The following is a 17,325-nucleotide window of genomic DNA, read 5'->3' as shown; positions in this document are numbered from 1 at the left end:
GCCATGAAAGCGGTATCTAGAGGTCTAGAGGATATTTCCTACAAGTAGCCAGTAGGCAGGCTCGTCGCCAGAGAGCGCAGCTGGCAAAGTGTTTGGATAGAATTAAATGTCTAGAAGCAAGTCATAAGGCAAAACAGTCTCCCCAAATAATGCAAGAGCTGCATGATTTGAGGTTTCAGCTGGATGCCATTTATTCAGAACAATTCTCCTTGAATACTTAATATACTCTTCTGTCACTTATGAACATTAACACTAGACCACTCTGTATTTCGCTCACCGTGGTATTATGTAAGCCACATTGCGCATGCAAATAGGTGGGAAAATGTTGGAAACAAATGCAACAAATAAATAAATAAATTGAGCATGCTGCAAGCTAGACAGAAGGTATGCGCATTTGAATTTACCAATAAAGCTGGGTGTACTCTTGCCATAAGGTTGCGTAAACAAAAGGTGGACCGCACAATTGTGCGAGTTCGAGATGGTAAGGGGGGCCTACTTAATACAACCTCTCAGATACGTAGACGGTTTAAACAATTCTATCAAACACTATACTCGCAGGAGATCTGTCCAACACCAGAAGTTATCAATGAATATTTGACAACTAGTTATCTGCCAACACTTAACCCAGTCAGTCCAGGTAGCTGAATTGGATAAAATGATAACACCAATAGAGATTCAAAAAGTTATTAAGGGGCTACCCTCTCACAAATCACCTGGTCTTGACGGTCTTCCTAATGAGTTCTACAAGAAATTTGGTTTAGAACTTGTGCCACTGCTTACAGATTTACTTAATCAGATTAGAACTGGAGGGCTATTATCCTCTTCGATGATGGAGGCCTGAATTGCTGTAATACCAAAACAAGACAAAGATCATACTGCATGTGCCTCATATCGCCCTATATCCATTTTGAATGCTGATGTTAAAATCTTAGCAAAGGTTTTAGCAAATTGCTTATCAGCTATCTTACCAACTCTTATACACCCAGACCAGGTGGATTTTGTGCCACAGAGGCAAGCCATGGACAATATTAGACGAGTAGTGGACTTATTGTATCTGACCAGAAGAGACCGGGTGCCAATGTGCCTCCTAGGTTTGGATGCAGAGAAGGCTTTTGATAGGGTGCATTGGCCTTTTCTGTATCAGGTTATGGAAGAGTTTGGGATACGGCCTCTGTTCTGTGGGTGGATTAGGGCTTTTTATAGCTCTCCTAAGGCCTATGTGTGAATCAATGGGGGGAATTCTGAGATGTTTACATTACAGCGAGGTACTCGCCAGGGATGCCCGCTGTCCCCACTGCTTTTTGCAATGGTTATGGAACCCTTTGCAGCAAATGTACGTGCGAACCCAGATATATCAGGTGTTAATATAGGGGCGAGACAGCACAAAATGGAACTCTTTGCCGACGATGTGTTGTTCACTGTAACGCGTCCAATTACCTCAATTATCTCTTGCGCACTGTAGATCATTATTCAGTGGTATCTGGATTCAAAATTAACATGACTAAGTCAGAGGCCCTTAATGTCACTTTGCCATCAAAGTTTGTGGGTACACTGCAGGACTCATTTTCATTTTGCTGAGCAGCGAAAGAAATCCGTTACTTGGGAGTCATGTTGACCCCGTGTTTCTCAGATTTGTATTCCGCAAATTACCCAGGTGTGCTTAGAGCATTAGTCCGGGACCTGGAGAGATGGGGGGATCTCACCTTGTCCTGGTTTGGTAGAATAGCCACGATTAAAATTAACATATTACCCCGTCTCCTGTACTTGTTCCAGGTACTCCCACTGCAGATACCAAGGAGGACTCTTTCTACTCTGCAAGACCGAATAATGCGTTTCATTTGGGCAGGAAAGTGCCCGCAACTCCCTAGGTCATTCTTATACCAAGACAGGAAAAAGGGCGGAATGGGAGTCCCAAATATTTACTGGTATTATAGGGCAACTCAGGCGCACGCAGCAATAGAGTGGTATCATACATTGCCACACATGTTGTGGGTACATTTGGAACAATTTTCATTGGGTACCAGGCCATTGGGGGTGTTAGTGTGGCTTCCCCGAAAGCATAGCTCTTTGGGATCAGGGGTGTGCCCATCGATTTACACTACCTTTTATTACTGGGACACATTTTTTGCATGCCTGGAGAGCAATCTGTCTCATTTGTCGCCCATAGCCTATAATCCTCTTTTCCCTCCGGGGAATGTACAGGGTATGTTCACTAGATGGTATAGGAAGGGCCTGAAGACTCGGGGTCAGATGTTCGAGGAGTCTCTGCAAGCATTTTCTTTTTTGAAAGAGGAATATCCATGTACTGCACACGACAGGTTTGCTTATCTCCAGATTTCACACTTCCTGAGGGGGAAATCTATTTGTTCGCTGGTAACGAGGGAGGACTCCTTCTTGGAAGACTTATCTGTGTACTCCAGGTCCACGAGAGGGTTGATAACCTGTCTTTATAAGCATATTTGCTCAAAATATCCAGTGTACACCCTCCATAGGAGGAATTGGAGCCGTGAGCTGGGACTGGAGCTGAGGGACGACAAGTGGGGGGAACATGGAAAGGGCCTCGACAAAGGTGTCTCTTCATGTGCCTCTTAGAGAAAATGCTGTTAAAGTATTATTTTGCTGGTACCTAACACCTGCTCGACTCCGGCGCATTTACCCAGCACAGTCGGGCATTTGTTGGAGGGGATGTGGAGAAGCTGGCACAATGGGCCACATGTGGTGGTCTTGTGTAAAAGTAAGAGCCTTTTGAACAGCAATACATTGTAGGTTACAGATATGGCTGGGGTTCTCTCTGCCTTGGGCACCAGTTTATTTTTCATTCCCTAAAAAGATTCTGGGTCTAGCACCTGCTAATGCTGTTTTGGAAAGGTATGCAATGAGTGCGGCCCGTGTAATAGCGGCTGCACATTGGAAGCAGAACTCAGTGCCTCCATTGGCGAACTGGCTTAATAAACTGTGGTATATCTGTGAAATGGAGTGGCTCTTAGCAGAGCGTAGGCACCAGATACATAAATGAGAAGCCACGTGGGAACCTTTTATTTCACATTGCACAGTTTGAGTATTGTAGGGCCTTGGTCTGGGAAATTATTAGTCTGTTTACCTGGATGACAGAGCAGGGTTGGGGGGAGGGGACTGGGGTTATGAGTAACTTGTTCCTGTTACAAGTTGTTTAGGGAATAAAATGGAAAATAAAATCTCAAGACGTTTTTTATTGAGCAATGTTGCGCTAGTTTGGATTGTGGGGAAGGCATTTTTGTTTAACCTTGTGCCCCCTTCTATTTTGTGCATGCAATTGACAATTGGATGTGCCAAGATTGCATAATGCTGTTAAGTGATATGTTGTATGTTTTGCCCACTTGTTTGAACTATCAATAAAGACTTCTGGCAAATTTAAGAATAAAGTTATTTAGGAGAAGTGTTGATGGTTCCAGAAGCTAATTTTCCACCTTTGGCTCAGGTTTATTAATTGCCAACCAACAACCAAATGCAGAGTTGATAGACTGAATGCTTCAGACTTACTAGAATCTTCTTCATCTGAGCAATACTCTTCTTCTACATTAATAGTGACTTTTGTACTATATTCAGACAGAGAATGGCTCCTAAAATTGTTCTTTAGGCACAGAGGGAAATTGTTTCATTCTTTTAGAGTTTCTCTGTTTCCTGATTTAGCCAGACAGAAACAAAGGAGGAAGCAGTTCCTGTTGCTCAAGCCTGAAATTGTGCAGTTGGGGGCAACATTTTTCCTAAAGTTTCCATGTAAATGTGTAATTAAATTTCAATCCTGCTCATTTGTCTCAGTTTCTAGCTGGTAAATGGATTGAACAAATTCCTCTTCCATGAGATTGTTCTGGTGTAACCTCTGGGATTTAGCTCTTACATAGGAGAATTGCAGTCAGACCAGCTAGCTTTATCTCCTATATATTTTACTTGTTATGTGAATTCTCCCTTATTCTCCTTTTGGATCCTTATATATATTGAGGACTTAAACCGTATGTATTTGGGAAAACATTACTTATTGTAATAATTGCCTTTTATTTTGAGATTTTATTCTCATTCATATGGCATTTCTGTACAAGTTGTGTTTATTATTGCCTTGATTGTATTTTTTGATAAATAAAATAAAAAACAAAGAGACAGAACAACGCTCCATTTTTAAGGTAGTGCACGCAAGCTCCGACTTTTACTTTTTTGGTCCGCTTTTCTGCCCTGGAGCGTTCATTCACGGATTTAATGCATTCCTATGGACATTTGTTATACCAGATCAATCCTTTTTTTTTTTTTTTACCTTGTTCCCCTTTAAGTCTTTCAGTAGTACTGTTTGGTGCATTATTTTGTATGTTCATCTCTTTTCCAGCTCTGTTCAGTTTTGCATATGTTTCAGTCCTCCTATACAGCAACAGCACTCTTGTCTCTGCTTTTCTGCACTCTCGTTGTTCCGTGTTTCCACTTCTCTCCCCCCGTCCCCAGTAATAAACAGACGCGCAGCGGCCTACAGGGGGCGCAAGGTGTCCCTCAGCCCTCGGCCTCTAGTAGTTGTCGCGTCCAGCGCTCGCAGCGTCTCCATGGGGGAAGCGGAGGCGGCGGGTTCTGGCTCGGGGGTTGCTACGGCGGCGGATCCGTGCTCGTGCGCTCCCCTAGAGGAGCCGGTGGTGTGGAGTCCCGAGGTGGAGGTCTGCCTCTTCCACGCCATGCTTGGACACAAACCCGTCGGTAAGGCCGCTGCATCCCCGGCCTCGAGTGGCGGTGGTGCCCGGGAAAAGGAGCTAGCTCCCCGTTCGCCAGAACCTGACATTCACGCTTCATTTATTTTATTTCTACGCTACAGCCACTGGCCTCCTCTCTGATCCTCGGCCTGTGGGATGGTTTTCTAGCCCCCACCCCGCCCCCGTTTATCTGTCAAATGGTTTTCTGCCTACCCCCCCCCCCCCCCATTTCTCTGTGAAATGGTTTGCTGCCCCCTCCCCATTTCTTTGTCTACCCCACCTCCCTCCATCTCTCTCATGGTTTTCTGTAAAACACACACACTCTCTCTCTCTCACTCACTCACACACTCTCTCTCTAATGGGCTTTGTTTAATGCTGCTGTTCTGTTTCTCCTCATTCTCCAGGTGTGAATCGCCACTTCCACATGATCTGCATCCGTGACAAGTTTAGTCAGAATATTGGACGTCAGATCAATTCTAAAGTAATCTGGGATCATTTAAGTACCATGTATGACATGCAAGCCCTGGTGAGTAACTTTATGCATGACATGCAAGCTGTGTAATGAGTAACATTCATACATTGTGCATGACACGCAAGCTTACTGATTTAACACATGCATGTTGTACATGACTAACAAGCCATGGTGATGCATTGTACATATATGTGTGTATGTTGTGTATCATACATAAGCACTGGTAAGTAACATGTTGTGCATGATACTGTTATTGGTGAGAAATGTATGTTGTGCGTGCCACACAGCAGGGGCGTAGCCAGACACCCAATTTTGGGTGGGCCTGGGCCCAAGATGGGTGGGCAGAAGCACTCCGCCTTGTCCCACAAGTGATTTGGTCTCTCCTTCTCTCGCCTGCATCCCCCCTCCCTCGCATAAATAGCAGATTTTCACCGGCAGCGAGCAGCAACTAATACACACTGCTCATGTTGGCCCCACAGTCTTCCCTCTGATGCAACTTCTTGTTTCCGCATAGGTGGGAATGCATCAGAGGAGAGACTGTGGGGCCGGTGCGAACAGTATGTATCAGTCGCTGCTTGCTGCAGACAAAGATCTGCTATTTACAAGGTATGCAGGAGAGACAGTTGTTGGGAGTTTTCGACTGGTAGGGCTTGGGGATCTCTGCCAGCCACGTCATAGGTGTGCTGCTACTGGGTGGGCCTGAGCCCAAAGTGGGTGGGCCTGGGCCCACCCAAGCCCACCCTTGGCTACGCCACTGCCACACAGGCCTTAGTGAATGATACTTCTATGCTGCACATAGTAGGGATTATTTTATAAATAAGGCTCTAACATCTATGTCCAAATCCACATATATTAGAGTAATGGCATATCCATACACGTGTATAAATACCAGAAAGCCACCTAAGCGTTATTCTGTATGCTTCATAGCATGTATTTTACAGGTAAGGTAAAGGGGTTGGGATTTGATATACAGCTACTTATTCTGTACCTGGGGCAATGGAGGGTTAAGTGATTTGCCCAGAGTCACAAGGACCTGCAGTGGGAATCAAACCTGGTTCGCCTGGTTCTCTGGCCACTGCAGAAACCATGAGACTACTTCTTCATTCGGGCATACATGTGAGAGTCTGAGTCTGGGCAGCACTCACATATAACATGTGTAACTTATAGAATATTATAAGTTACGTATGTATCCGATGTTTTGGCACAAGCATTTACACCAGCTTGGTGGCTGGTGTGAGTGCTTGTACATAACCATTTATGTGCGTATATACCCAGTTACACTAATATCTATAGTGGAAAATAGGCACCTACTTTCCTTTATAGAATAAGCTTCCAATAGGTCTCCTTTATAGAGCTGCTCTCAATATCTAGGCCCCAGTGAGTGTGCTATGGAAGCAATTCTGTAAGTGGGTGCCTCCATTTAGACACTCTGAGGCTACACGGTAGGTGCCTAGGTTCCATTACAGAATACTGGTATCAGCGCACCTAATATTAGGTGCCCACAAGTTATGTCAGCCTTAGAGTTTGGTATATGTGTGGGAGCTTAAATATGGCAAGGATGTGTGTTACTTAAAAGGTGAGCACCTAGGTTCTGGCTCGGGGGCTGCGGCGGCAGATCCGTGCTCGTGCGCTCCCCTAGAGAAGCCGGTGGTATGGAGTCCCGAGGTGGAGGTCTGTCCTTCATTTGACATGTGAGCCATTGTATGATAAATAAATGCGCTTTGTATGAAGACCCTGCTGGGTAGTATGTGTATTATGTATGATGTGGACCCTGAAGATTAGCGGACTTGGGATTACACTGCTCTTTCAGTCAGTTTAAATTATGTCTTGAAAATTTAATTTCAGCACGAGTCTGAGATACTTCCATTTCACAACTCAGAAAGGAATTTCATCCTTCCTGAGGACATCATCCAAGAAGTGAAAGAAGGTAAGATTGAGTCCAGTCCAATGCATATTTCAGAATTAGTATGTTTGTAGATATTGCTAGAACTGTTAGTCACTTCTAATCAGAGGAATTATGCAAGAAAAGGTGAAATCCCTACTTGTACTTTGCTTGGAACAGCAAATAGAGGAAGTGGTATTTGTGTGTGACACTGTAAGTCTCATACTGTGCCATAATGTGTATTATTTGAATATTTTTATTGCTGCACTTGTCTGTTACCTATGTCCGGGTTACATACACAGCCTTGGGTGAATTTCTTCAAATAGACATTATATACTTCTTGAATTAAATTTTGCATCACTTAGATGCTTTCTCTTAGGATTGTTTGTTCCCCAAGGGCCTTGGTATTCATTCCCAGTGCTTGAGGGCCACCAATGGGTCAGGCTTTCAGAATAACCCTAATGAATACATGAGAGAGTATTTTGCATGACTACTCCCTCCATTGTATGCAAATCTCTCTCATGTATAAATCACAAGTAACAATGTACAATAATATAATCTTTATTCATTACAATCTTCATAAATGTTCTTTTAAAACTTTTTAACACATTTATTCATCATTCATCCCTGCTAATCTAAAATCCATTCGCTCAGCTCTCAAAAATGCACACAGTTAAGCTGCATACCTATATCAATTATGTGTCTCCAGCATCCTTCCATATGTAGATAATAGTCGTTCCTATCAATATCAAGGGTACAATACCTGACATGCCTTTCCTATATCATACTAATCTAAATAATCTAAAACAAGTTACTCAAATTATAATCTATACAACCTTCAAATATAATAAATCTGTCCCTTAATATACTGTATCTTAGATTTTCCCTTTTGAAACTGTCCGACTCCATAGTGCCATAGGTGAGCTGCCAACTGTATGTTGCTCCACTTACTTCACTGTCTGCTTTTCCATATAGTCAATTTAAAAGTATATCAAATCCAAAACCATTTCATTACTTTCATCAGCTTCTTCTTTCTTGCTATGAATCATCAGCTACTCCTTGCTCACTTTATCTGTATACTTCAGTTCACTCATATATTTGTTGCTGTGAATAACACAATTCAGTGTTTCACCCTAAAGCGTTGTCAGGGGTTTAACTATAATAATATATTAGTACAAAGGAACAAATGAAATAATGTGTGTATTCTTTTCTCCCGTCTATAAACTCAACTATCGTACACATCTTACTGAAATATTACTTCACGTATTGACGGACACACCACCAGGGTTTCACTCTGAAGACAGACAGTGAGAGCAATGGTGCCAGATTAATCCAATTGCCCACGCATATATTCTATACAGGGGTGTAGCTATGGGTGGGCCTAGGCCCACCCACTTTGGGCTCGGGCCCACCCAGCAACAGTGCACCTAGACGCCCAAGCTGCCGGCGCACCGCAAGTTTTGTTACCTCCCTGCTCCCTCCTTCCTCCCCTGTCATCCCCGTCCAGACTCCAGCAGCGGTGGCGCCATCCGCTACGAGTGCTTCCTCTGCGCTGGCCCCGCCTCTTCAGAAAGAGTATCGTAGGTGAGGCCAGCCGGAAGGAAGCAGTCGTCGTATAGCAGCGTGCTGCTGACGGATGCGGCGCCGTTGCAGAAGGGGAAAAGGTGCGTGCAGCATGGGGGGGGCAGGCAGGGGGAGGGGAAAAAGGTGCAGCATGGCGGGGCCCGGGGGGGGGGGAAGGAGGAGAGAGGGGGGAAAGGTGCAGGCTCCTGAGTGGAATTTTTTAAGGGGGAAGACAGGACAGATGCTGCATGGAGGGAGGAAACATGGGGGAGAGATGCTGCACAGAGGAGGGAAGACAGGGAAATATGCTGCATGGAGGGAGGGAACATAGGGATAAATGCATGGGGGGGAGGGAGCATGGGGAAAGGATGCTGCACGGGGGAAAAAGGGAGAGATGCAGCAAAGGGGTGGAGAGGCGAGAAAGGGAGAAATCTTGCATATGAGGTGAAGGGGAGGGAGACAGGCTGCATAGAGAGGTGTTAGGTGGCAAGAGAGGGAGAAATGTTGGACGTAGGGGTGGAGGGAAGGGAGAAATGTTGGACATGATGGTAGAGGGGAAGAAGTGAGAGGCTGCATAGGAAGGGGAGAGAGATGTTGGAACCAGAACACAAGGGAGAGGGCTAGAGAGATTGTGGACAGTGGGAATGAGAGGGGGAGATGGACATGGGGGTGGATGAGAGAGAGGGAGAGATACACAGGAGGTGGTGAGGGGGAAAAGAGGGAAAATGCTGGACCATGGGGGAGAGGGCAGGAGGGAAGAAAAAGAGGACAGGAAAATGTCAGGCTACAAGGGTGGGGTGGGGGGGGGAGAGGGATTAGATGCTGGCTAGAAGGGTGGAGGGAGGAAGATGATGGGAATGGTGGAACCCTGTGGGAGAGGCCAGGAGGGGGAGGAGGGAGTGGCAAGGAAATAAATGAGGATAGTGATTACAGAGGGTAGAAATATGGTAATGGGGAGTAGATTAAAGATGAAAGAGAATGTAGGGCTGGGGAAGGAGTGAGATGGGGAATGGGAGATCTTATGGATGAAAGAAGAAGATGGAAATTTGACAGGTAATTGAAAAGTAAAAAGGAGGAGAAGGGTGTGAGAGAGACAGAAAAAAGCTAAAAAGGAGTGATCAATATGTCAGAGGCAGGAGTAGTGAGGGAACAGACAAGAGAGAGAAGAAAAGACAAATGGGACTGCAGCCGCTTGAAGAAGAATTAGCAGAAAAGAGAAATTGGAACCAGCAAGAAGGAAAAATAGGACAACAAAGGTAGAAACAAAGCATTTTGTTTTGAATGTTTTAAACGGAATATGTTAGCTTTTGGAAACATACATAGCAAATGTCTTGTATTGTGTTCTTTAGAAAAGGACATGCATTTCTGTTTTATATCTCTAGTGTTGCAGTAATGCTAAGTTTAACTTCTTGGGGTTCCCATTCATTTTTGACTAAATATTCTTATTTCTAATTTGTGATCCTTTGTTCTGTATTTGGTGAAGGTCTGTTGGTGTGATAGTAATGGCAGGTGAGAAATTGGAGGGGAGTTAAAGAGAAGAGGGAATCAAGGAGGAGGGGCCCTCTTTTATTTTCTGACCTGGGCCCAAGCAGGTCAAACACCAGTCCTGACCCTTGCTGTATAACTGGTGAGGATCCCCAAGCATCCACAGCTAAGGATCTCCTCCAAAGATGGCCAGAACTCCCTTCTACCAAGCTCTGCAGTTGGCAGCAGCATCCTTGAACCATTGACAACTAAGCATGTTTGGGGTGCATTCAGTGAATCACAGCATTGGTTATAGTCGGTTGATACCACGGACCCTAAGGCAGTCATCGAAACTCGGGCTGAAGTCGGGCCATGGATGGTGTGAGACACAACCACAAAGCTGTTGAGATAAGTGCAACTTAGAACCGTTAAGATTTAAATCATTAGGTTCAAGTGTGAAATTGCAATTCAAGAGGTTTTTAGCCCATGATGAATAAAAGGGGGCTCCCTTAAGTTGGTGTTCCAACGAAGGAGTTCTCCTTGGCATTTGAGGCTTTTTCCTCGTTCAAAACATTGCATCACGCACAACTAATATTTGGATATCTTAGTACATTTTATCAGTGGCATAGGGTGATTGCTGCTGCCTGCCAAGCTTGGTAAAAGAGAGTTCTGGCCATCTTCAGAGAAAGTTTTCAGCTGACATTAGCTAAAGTATTTATATTTTGGGGTGGGGGTAGGGCGGGGCAGAGAAAATTTTGTGCCCACCCACTTTGGGCTCAGGCCCACCCAAAATTGACTGTCTGGCTACGCCACTGGTTCTATATATCCTTACTAACTCTAGTGGATGGAATACTGCCACACCCCCTAAATGACAGACCAATCCGCTTCCTTATTCATGCCCATTGGCATTACCATTTTCCATTCAAGTATTAGTCTTTGTTCCCCTTGTTGCAGTTGTAATGAAATATCTCCCCCTTTACTTTGATCTAATTGAACCAGCACTAAGAATGTAAAGTCTTTCACCCCATGCGGGATTCTGTCCTAATGTTCCACTAAAGATGCATCCATGTGCTTTAAACTTATATTGCTCAAATGCTGTGTCATTCGGTGTTTCACCTTTCGTATGGTCTGCCCAATATACCACAAGCCACATGGACACACTACTCCATAAATTACATGTGATGACTTGCAATCCATTCTGGATTGCAAAACAAACCATTTTTCTTTCATCACATTAGAAACCTGAATAAACTGAGTTTCCAATGCATATGGACAATAACTGCAACCTTCACATCTAAAATGTCCTGTATTTTCGACCGTTAGTAAATTTCCTCCTGCTAACTGATAATTTCTCTCCCAAATTCTGTCCCCTTGTTTATGCAGACTTCGGTATGTCTTTAAATTCCGAATGCAGTTTTAAAATGGACCAATGTTTACAAATCACTTATTTAACCTTATCCATTGATCTTGTATAAGATAATACACAAGTTAGTCTATTTTCCTCATTCCGCTGTGGTTTGCATAACAACCATGTCCTGTGGGCATTATGGACTCTCTTAAAGGGTCTATGGATCACCTTGGAGGGATAACCCCTTTGTTTCATATCTTGTGCTTTTTGTACAAAACCATTACCCTGAGTGCACAATCTACATATTTGCAAAAAGTGACCGGATGGAATGCCGTCCTTCAATCTTCACTGGATGATGACTTTTATAATAAAGGATGGCATTCCTATCCATTGACTTTCAAAATGCTTGAATAGTGAAACATCCCTGTTCATACTGTATTTGAATGTCCGAAAAATTAACTACCTGACCCCCAGTTTGACAAGCAAATTTGATGTCCTCACATTCATCCAGATATTGGAAAAAATCCTTTACAGTGTTTTCATCACCCCCTCCCCCAAATAACAGCACATCATCAATGTAACGTTTCCATTGTAAAATGCAGGATTTATACTGACAGTCATATTCATACTTCTCGTCATATTCTGCCATATAATAACAATCGACTGTGGGAGCCACAGTGGCCCCCGTGGCCACCCCCTTAATCTGAAGGAAGTATTGTTGTTCAAATCTGAAATAATTTTTAGAAATAATTATTTCTGCCATTATATACAAAAAAGTAACTTGTTCTGAAATATCCATTTTCAACAAACTGCACTTAATCATAGACAAGGCTGCCCTCTGGGGAATATTTTTTAAATTGAATATATGGAGAAGCACACAGTTTGCACTTCCTATATGGAGTTGGACAGTTTCAAAAGGGAAAATCTAAAATACAGTATTAAGAGACAGATTTATTATACTTGATGAAAGGTTGTATAGATTTTAATTTGAGTAACATTCTTTGGATTATTTAGATAAGTGTGATATAGGGAAGACATATCAGGTATTGTGCCCTTGATATAGATAGTAACAAGTATTATCTACAAATGGAAGGATGTTGAAGATAAATAATTGATATAGGTATGTAACTTAACTGTGTGCATTTTTGAGAAAGTTGAGTGAATGGTTTTTAGATTGGTAGGGATGAATGATGAATAGATGCTTAAAAAGAACATTTATGAAGATTGTAATGAATATAGATTATATTATTGGAGTACATAGTTACTTGTGATTTATGCATAGAAATAGTTATAACTGATACCCAAAATAGTAGGTTATGCATATTCATTAGGGATATCATTTGGTGGCCCTTGAGAACTGGGGGGGTGAATACAACTGCCCTAGGGTTACCTCTGCAGTTTAGAAGGCTTTAGCTTCTCTTCTGTTTTCCCAGGAAAAATTCTGTCTGAAGAGGAAATAAAAGAAGAGGCAAAAGATGAGACAGATGCACACTCAGTCTCTGAAGAAGGTAGAGAAAATCTTGTGTGATTGTCACATGTCATTTCCTAGATTAAGGGTGAGAAATCTCTAGCTTGCAGACTGTATCCAGCCCACAGCAATGCCTCTGTGCCTGAAATCAATCACACCTCAAGTGCTGGCAAAAATGATGACCTCAGGAAGGATGAAATTCCTTTCTGACGCATTCTTTCCCTATCAATGGGTTTAAATGTGGCAGGAGAGAGCTCCGCCCCTTCTGATTTTTTGAAAATTGCACCAACTGTATAGTTCACACAGCAAAACAGCACCAGCCTCAGGTTGGTCAATATCATCTTGGAAAAGAGAAAAAGAAAAACAGGGCCGTAATGAGGGAGAATAGTGTAGGTTTTTCTAGACCATGTTCAGGTAGTGTAAAGCCCCTTCCTCATCTGCAAGCATGAAACATCACATGCAGGTTAACCCCAGTAATGGGATTTGGTGTTCCACAGCTGCATGTCCATCCTTCCCTAGTCCCATCAATGGGGAAACAGGCAGATTGCACCATATTCGCCTAAAGCATTTTTGGGAAGTGGAAAGAACAGGAAAAGCAGGAAACATCAATGTGATGGGTAACAGATCAGGTGAAGTGGTGCTCTAGTCAAAAAAGGTTCAAGCTTTGCATTGATGAGCCTGCATTCAGAATACAATTCTGCTGTTTTCAGGGATGGCTTCTGTTTGGACCCTGATTTTGAGTTAGTAGTGACCACTCAATCTGGATAATTCCAGGATCAGGCCACTATGTTTACATCATCGTCCAAACTTCAACCTGCCGCTGATTTTATTAGTAAATATAAAATAATTATTCCTGGAAAGCCACTTTCATGAATGGACAGATAGATATAAGCTGAAAATTATGCAGATTGATGATGTAAAGTAGTTATAAGAGATTACAGTTTCAGTGTATACATTTATTTCTTTTTGTATGTGAGATCAAACCTCGAGAAATGAAATCTTTACTGTTTCAATAACATTTCAGTTTTCCTGTCCTCGGGGATCTCTGGAAAAGTGACAGAAAAACTAAACAACAAAGAGAAGGAACGAAGCTCATCTGAGTCTGGGTGTAAGGACAATGCGGACAAACGGAAACGCAGCCGTGTGACAGAGAAAGTTCTAAACACCAACAGCAACCCGTCCAGTCCCAGTGCAGCCAAACGCCGTCGCACATAGCAGGGAGAGAAAGAAGCTCATAACCAAAGGACTGTAATGGACTATAGGGAGGCTGGCGGACAAAAGAGGGAAAAATAAGGTGCTGGGGGAAGAGAGGGATCTGCAGAGGATAACAGGGCGCTGACAGACAAGAGAGGAGGAAAATATGGGACTTGGGAAAGAAAAGAGGTCTGCAGTGAAGGAACTGCAGTGGATAACAGGATAGAGGAACGAGAGAAGCTTTCAAGTGACAACAGGGGATTGAGTAATGAAACAGGACTGCGGAGAATCAAGTGAAGAGAAAGGACTGCAAGGGGCAACAGGAGGCTGGGGATGAGAGGATTGCAAGTGGTAGGGATGAGGTTTTGACAGGGATGTGTAGTAAGGGGCTATGAACCTCAGGTTTTAAACAGATGAAAAGGGTGATCTGTCTTCAGAAACAACTGAGTGCCGATTCCTTGGACATCAAGGGTAGGCAGTGCTCTTGGTGTGCAGGGAAAACAGGAGATGTAAATGGGCTCTTCCAGCAAGCCAAGTGATGTATCAGTACAAGGGTGTAAAACCAAACACTGTGGTACCAGTGGTTCTGACATCGAGTCACTGGTATGCAACCCTCTACCCAATACACACGCCCATACTCACATATACATGCTGCTTTCTTAGGAGGAGAGAATTGGGTCTTGTGTTATGAGGGCCACACATATTGGAAGCTTCCAGTAGGTGTGAAAGACCTTTCATGTACCTCTTTCATCTCTCCCCCCCTGCACTGGGAAAATGCCTTATCCTGTTCAGCAACATAATAAACCCAAAATCGAAGAAGTTAGTGAGAGAAAAACATTTTAGTGTTTTAAAGAAAATGTGTCTCAGCTTCCTCCATGCCCCATCTAACATGCATACAGTTGTATGATATCCAAATTTGATACTAGTGCAGTGTGCTTGTGAAGATCATGTACATACTGAAGGTGTGTTCCCAGCAGATACTGTACGTGCCACTAGTGCTGGCTCCTCATGAGGGGGCTCCCTGTCTCTTTCACCCACAACATACACACACCTCTCTCAGGAGATGTCAGTACTGTACCCTAAGCAGAGATTGGGGTTTGGGTCACAGGCTTTCCACTGCTGTTGACATCCATTAATTTCCAAAACTGCAGCTGAATCATTAAAAACTCAAACTGGCTTTCTTTTTAGAAGGTTTTTGCCACAAAGAGAAAAGAGGTATATTTCACTGCCAAGGTTAGTGGCCTAGTTAGTAAGTAGTAATTTCATACTAAATGTAAAAATACTTGCAGCAGTACCCTAGGCAGGGAGAAGACAGTATATTTGCATTAATGTCATTAATTTGTTTTTTTTACATGCTGTTGTGATAGTATTTTACATGCAATGAAAATTGCTTTGTAGATCTTGGCAGTTTTGTTTCTTTTGTATATCTCTGTTGTGGTTTTTTTTATACACAAGGGGGGGAATTCTGCCTCTTTTGTGCTTTTTATTCTAAAAAGGGGGTGAGGTTCTATATTGGGATTAGTTTTGTTTCTTTATATGTCTCTATTGTGAAAATACACAAACGGGAATTCTGTCTCTATTGTGTTTTTTATTATACACAATGGGAGAATTTTGTCTCTATTTTACTTTTTATTATAAACTAGTAAAAAAAAAACCCGTTTCTGATGCAAATGAAACGGGGGCTAGCAAGGTTTTCTTCAGAGTGTGCATGTGGGAGTGTGTGTGTCCCTGCCCTCTGCCCTCTCTCCCTCCCCCTCCCCCTCCCCTCCCCCTCCCCCCTCCGAGTCCAGTCCTTCAGTGTTGTTTCCTGCTGTTATGTGTTTGTTACAGAGAGAGTGACGGCATCTCTCTCCCCTCCCCCCTCTGAGTCCTTCACAGTTCGTGGGATTTCCTCCTGTGCTGTTTTCTTTCACTCATGGGGAAACCGGATATCTCTGGCGCTTCACACTTCCGGCTGGAGGCTTCAGTGGTGCCTTTTATATATATAGATAGATAAGGGGAATTCTATATCAGGTTCAGATTTGTTTCTTTGTATTGTGCTTTTTATTATATAAACAGGGGGAGGGGGATTTTATATCGGGATAAGTTCCATCTGTTGTGTTTTTTATTATACACCGGGGGGGGGGGGGGGGGGGGGATTTTATATTGGACTCAGTTTTTTTTCCTTGTATGTCTCTATTGTACTCTTTATTATACACAAGCGGCAGATTCTATAACAGGATGTGTATTAGGAACCTGTTCTATAAAGGAAGACTCTTACTTTCCTTTATAGAGTAGGAATGTAACTTGCTATTAATGCACCCAAGATTTAGGTGTGAAAACTTACAACTGCCATAGAACTGGTGTAAGCGCTAGCACCAAAGTGCAACAGTACGTGCATAACTTAAACAGTACTCTGTGAATTATGCACGTAAGTAGGAGCCCTGTCTGTGTCCTTCTCATGCACCCCACTTATCAGCATGTGTTATGTAAGTTAAACAGGTAATTTGCAGAATAGTACTTAGGTGGCATGCTGGTATTTACGTGTGTAAGTCTGTATGTTGTAGTACTTGGAAGGCATCAATGAAATCATGTCCTAAAAGATCACTTTTTAACCATTTGTTAATAAACACAAAAAGTAAGAAATACAATGGCAGAAAAACATCATCCAGTCCCTCTGATCTGCCTATCCACATTCACTCCCTCAGCTCTGCAAACCCTCCATCATCTCGGTGATCCTTGCTTCTTGTCTCATGGTGCTTAAATTCACTATTTAAGCCTAGTGTACAAGAAGTTAAACTCCCAGCTTCCCAATGATTTATGCTATTACTTTATACTTTAGTTTAGTAAAAAAAAGTGCATGGTGAGACTGTGTTTACAAAACGCTTTAAAAGAAGAGTTACACTATTCATGGCCTGTCTTTGCTTTATTTAATATCTGTTGGGTACACGGAGTGCAGCGAGATACTCTTATAATGGAAATATGTCAGACCTTCTGTGTTCTTGTTTTATAATAGGTTTATGGTTTATTAAACTTGCTGTCCCACTTGGCTTAATACAGTACAGTAAATAAGATGGTGAATAACTAAATAATCAGAACAAAACAAATGTAAAGGTAATTAAGAATCCATGATCTAAATTAAAAAAAAGTCCACAAGTGCAAAGGAGACACAAGCCCAGTATCCAAAAGAAAATTATTAAAGGCAAACAGCATCGCTTAAATGTGGTCTGAGTGCTGATCCCATCTTCTAGG

At 42.9% G+C, this 17,325-nt stretch overlaps 1 protein-coding gene across 1 annotated transcript; it reads left to right on the top strand.

Moving 5' to 3' along the window:
* Positions 1–4,456: 4,456 nt before the first annotated feature.
* On the top strand, positions 4,457–15,493 carry MRGBP (MRG domain binding protein). The gene is made up of 5 exons (XM_030212860.1): positions 4,457–4,710; positions 5,108–5,229; positions 7,021–7,102; positions 12,866–12,940; positions 13,925–15,493. The coding sequence occupies exons 1-5, from the start codon at positions 4,563–4,565 to the stop codon at positions 14,113–14,115; spliced, it is 618 nt and encodes a 205-aa protein (XP_030068720.1). The 5' UTR covers positions 4,457–4,562; the 3' UTR covers positions 14,116–15,493.
* The last annotated feature ends 1,832 nt before the right edge of the window (positions 15,494–17,325 follow it).

Source organism: Microcaecilia unicolor, chromosome 8 (assembly GCF_901765095.1).
Source record: "Microcaecilia unicolor chromosome 8, aMicUni1.1, whole genome shotgun sequence".
Classification (NCBI taxonomy): Eukaryota; Metazoa; Chordata; class Amphibia; order Gymnophiona; family Siphonopidae; genus Microcaecilia; species Microcaecilia unicolor.
This window is presented reverse-complemented; position numbering and strand designations above follow the sequence as displayed.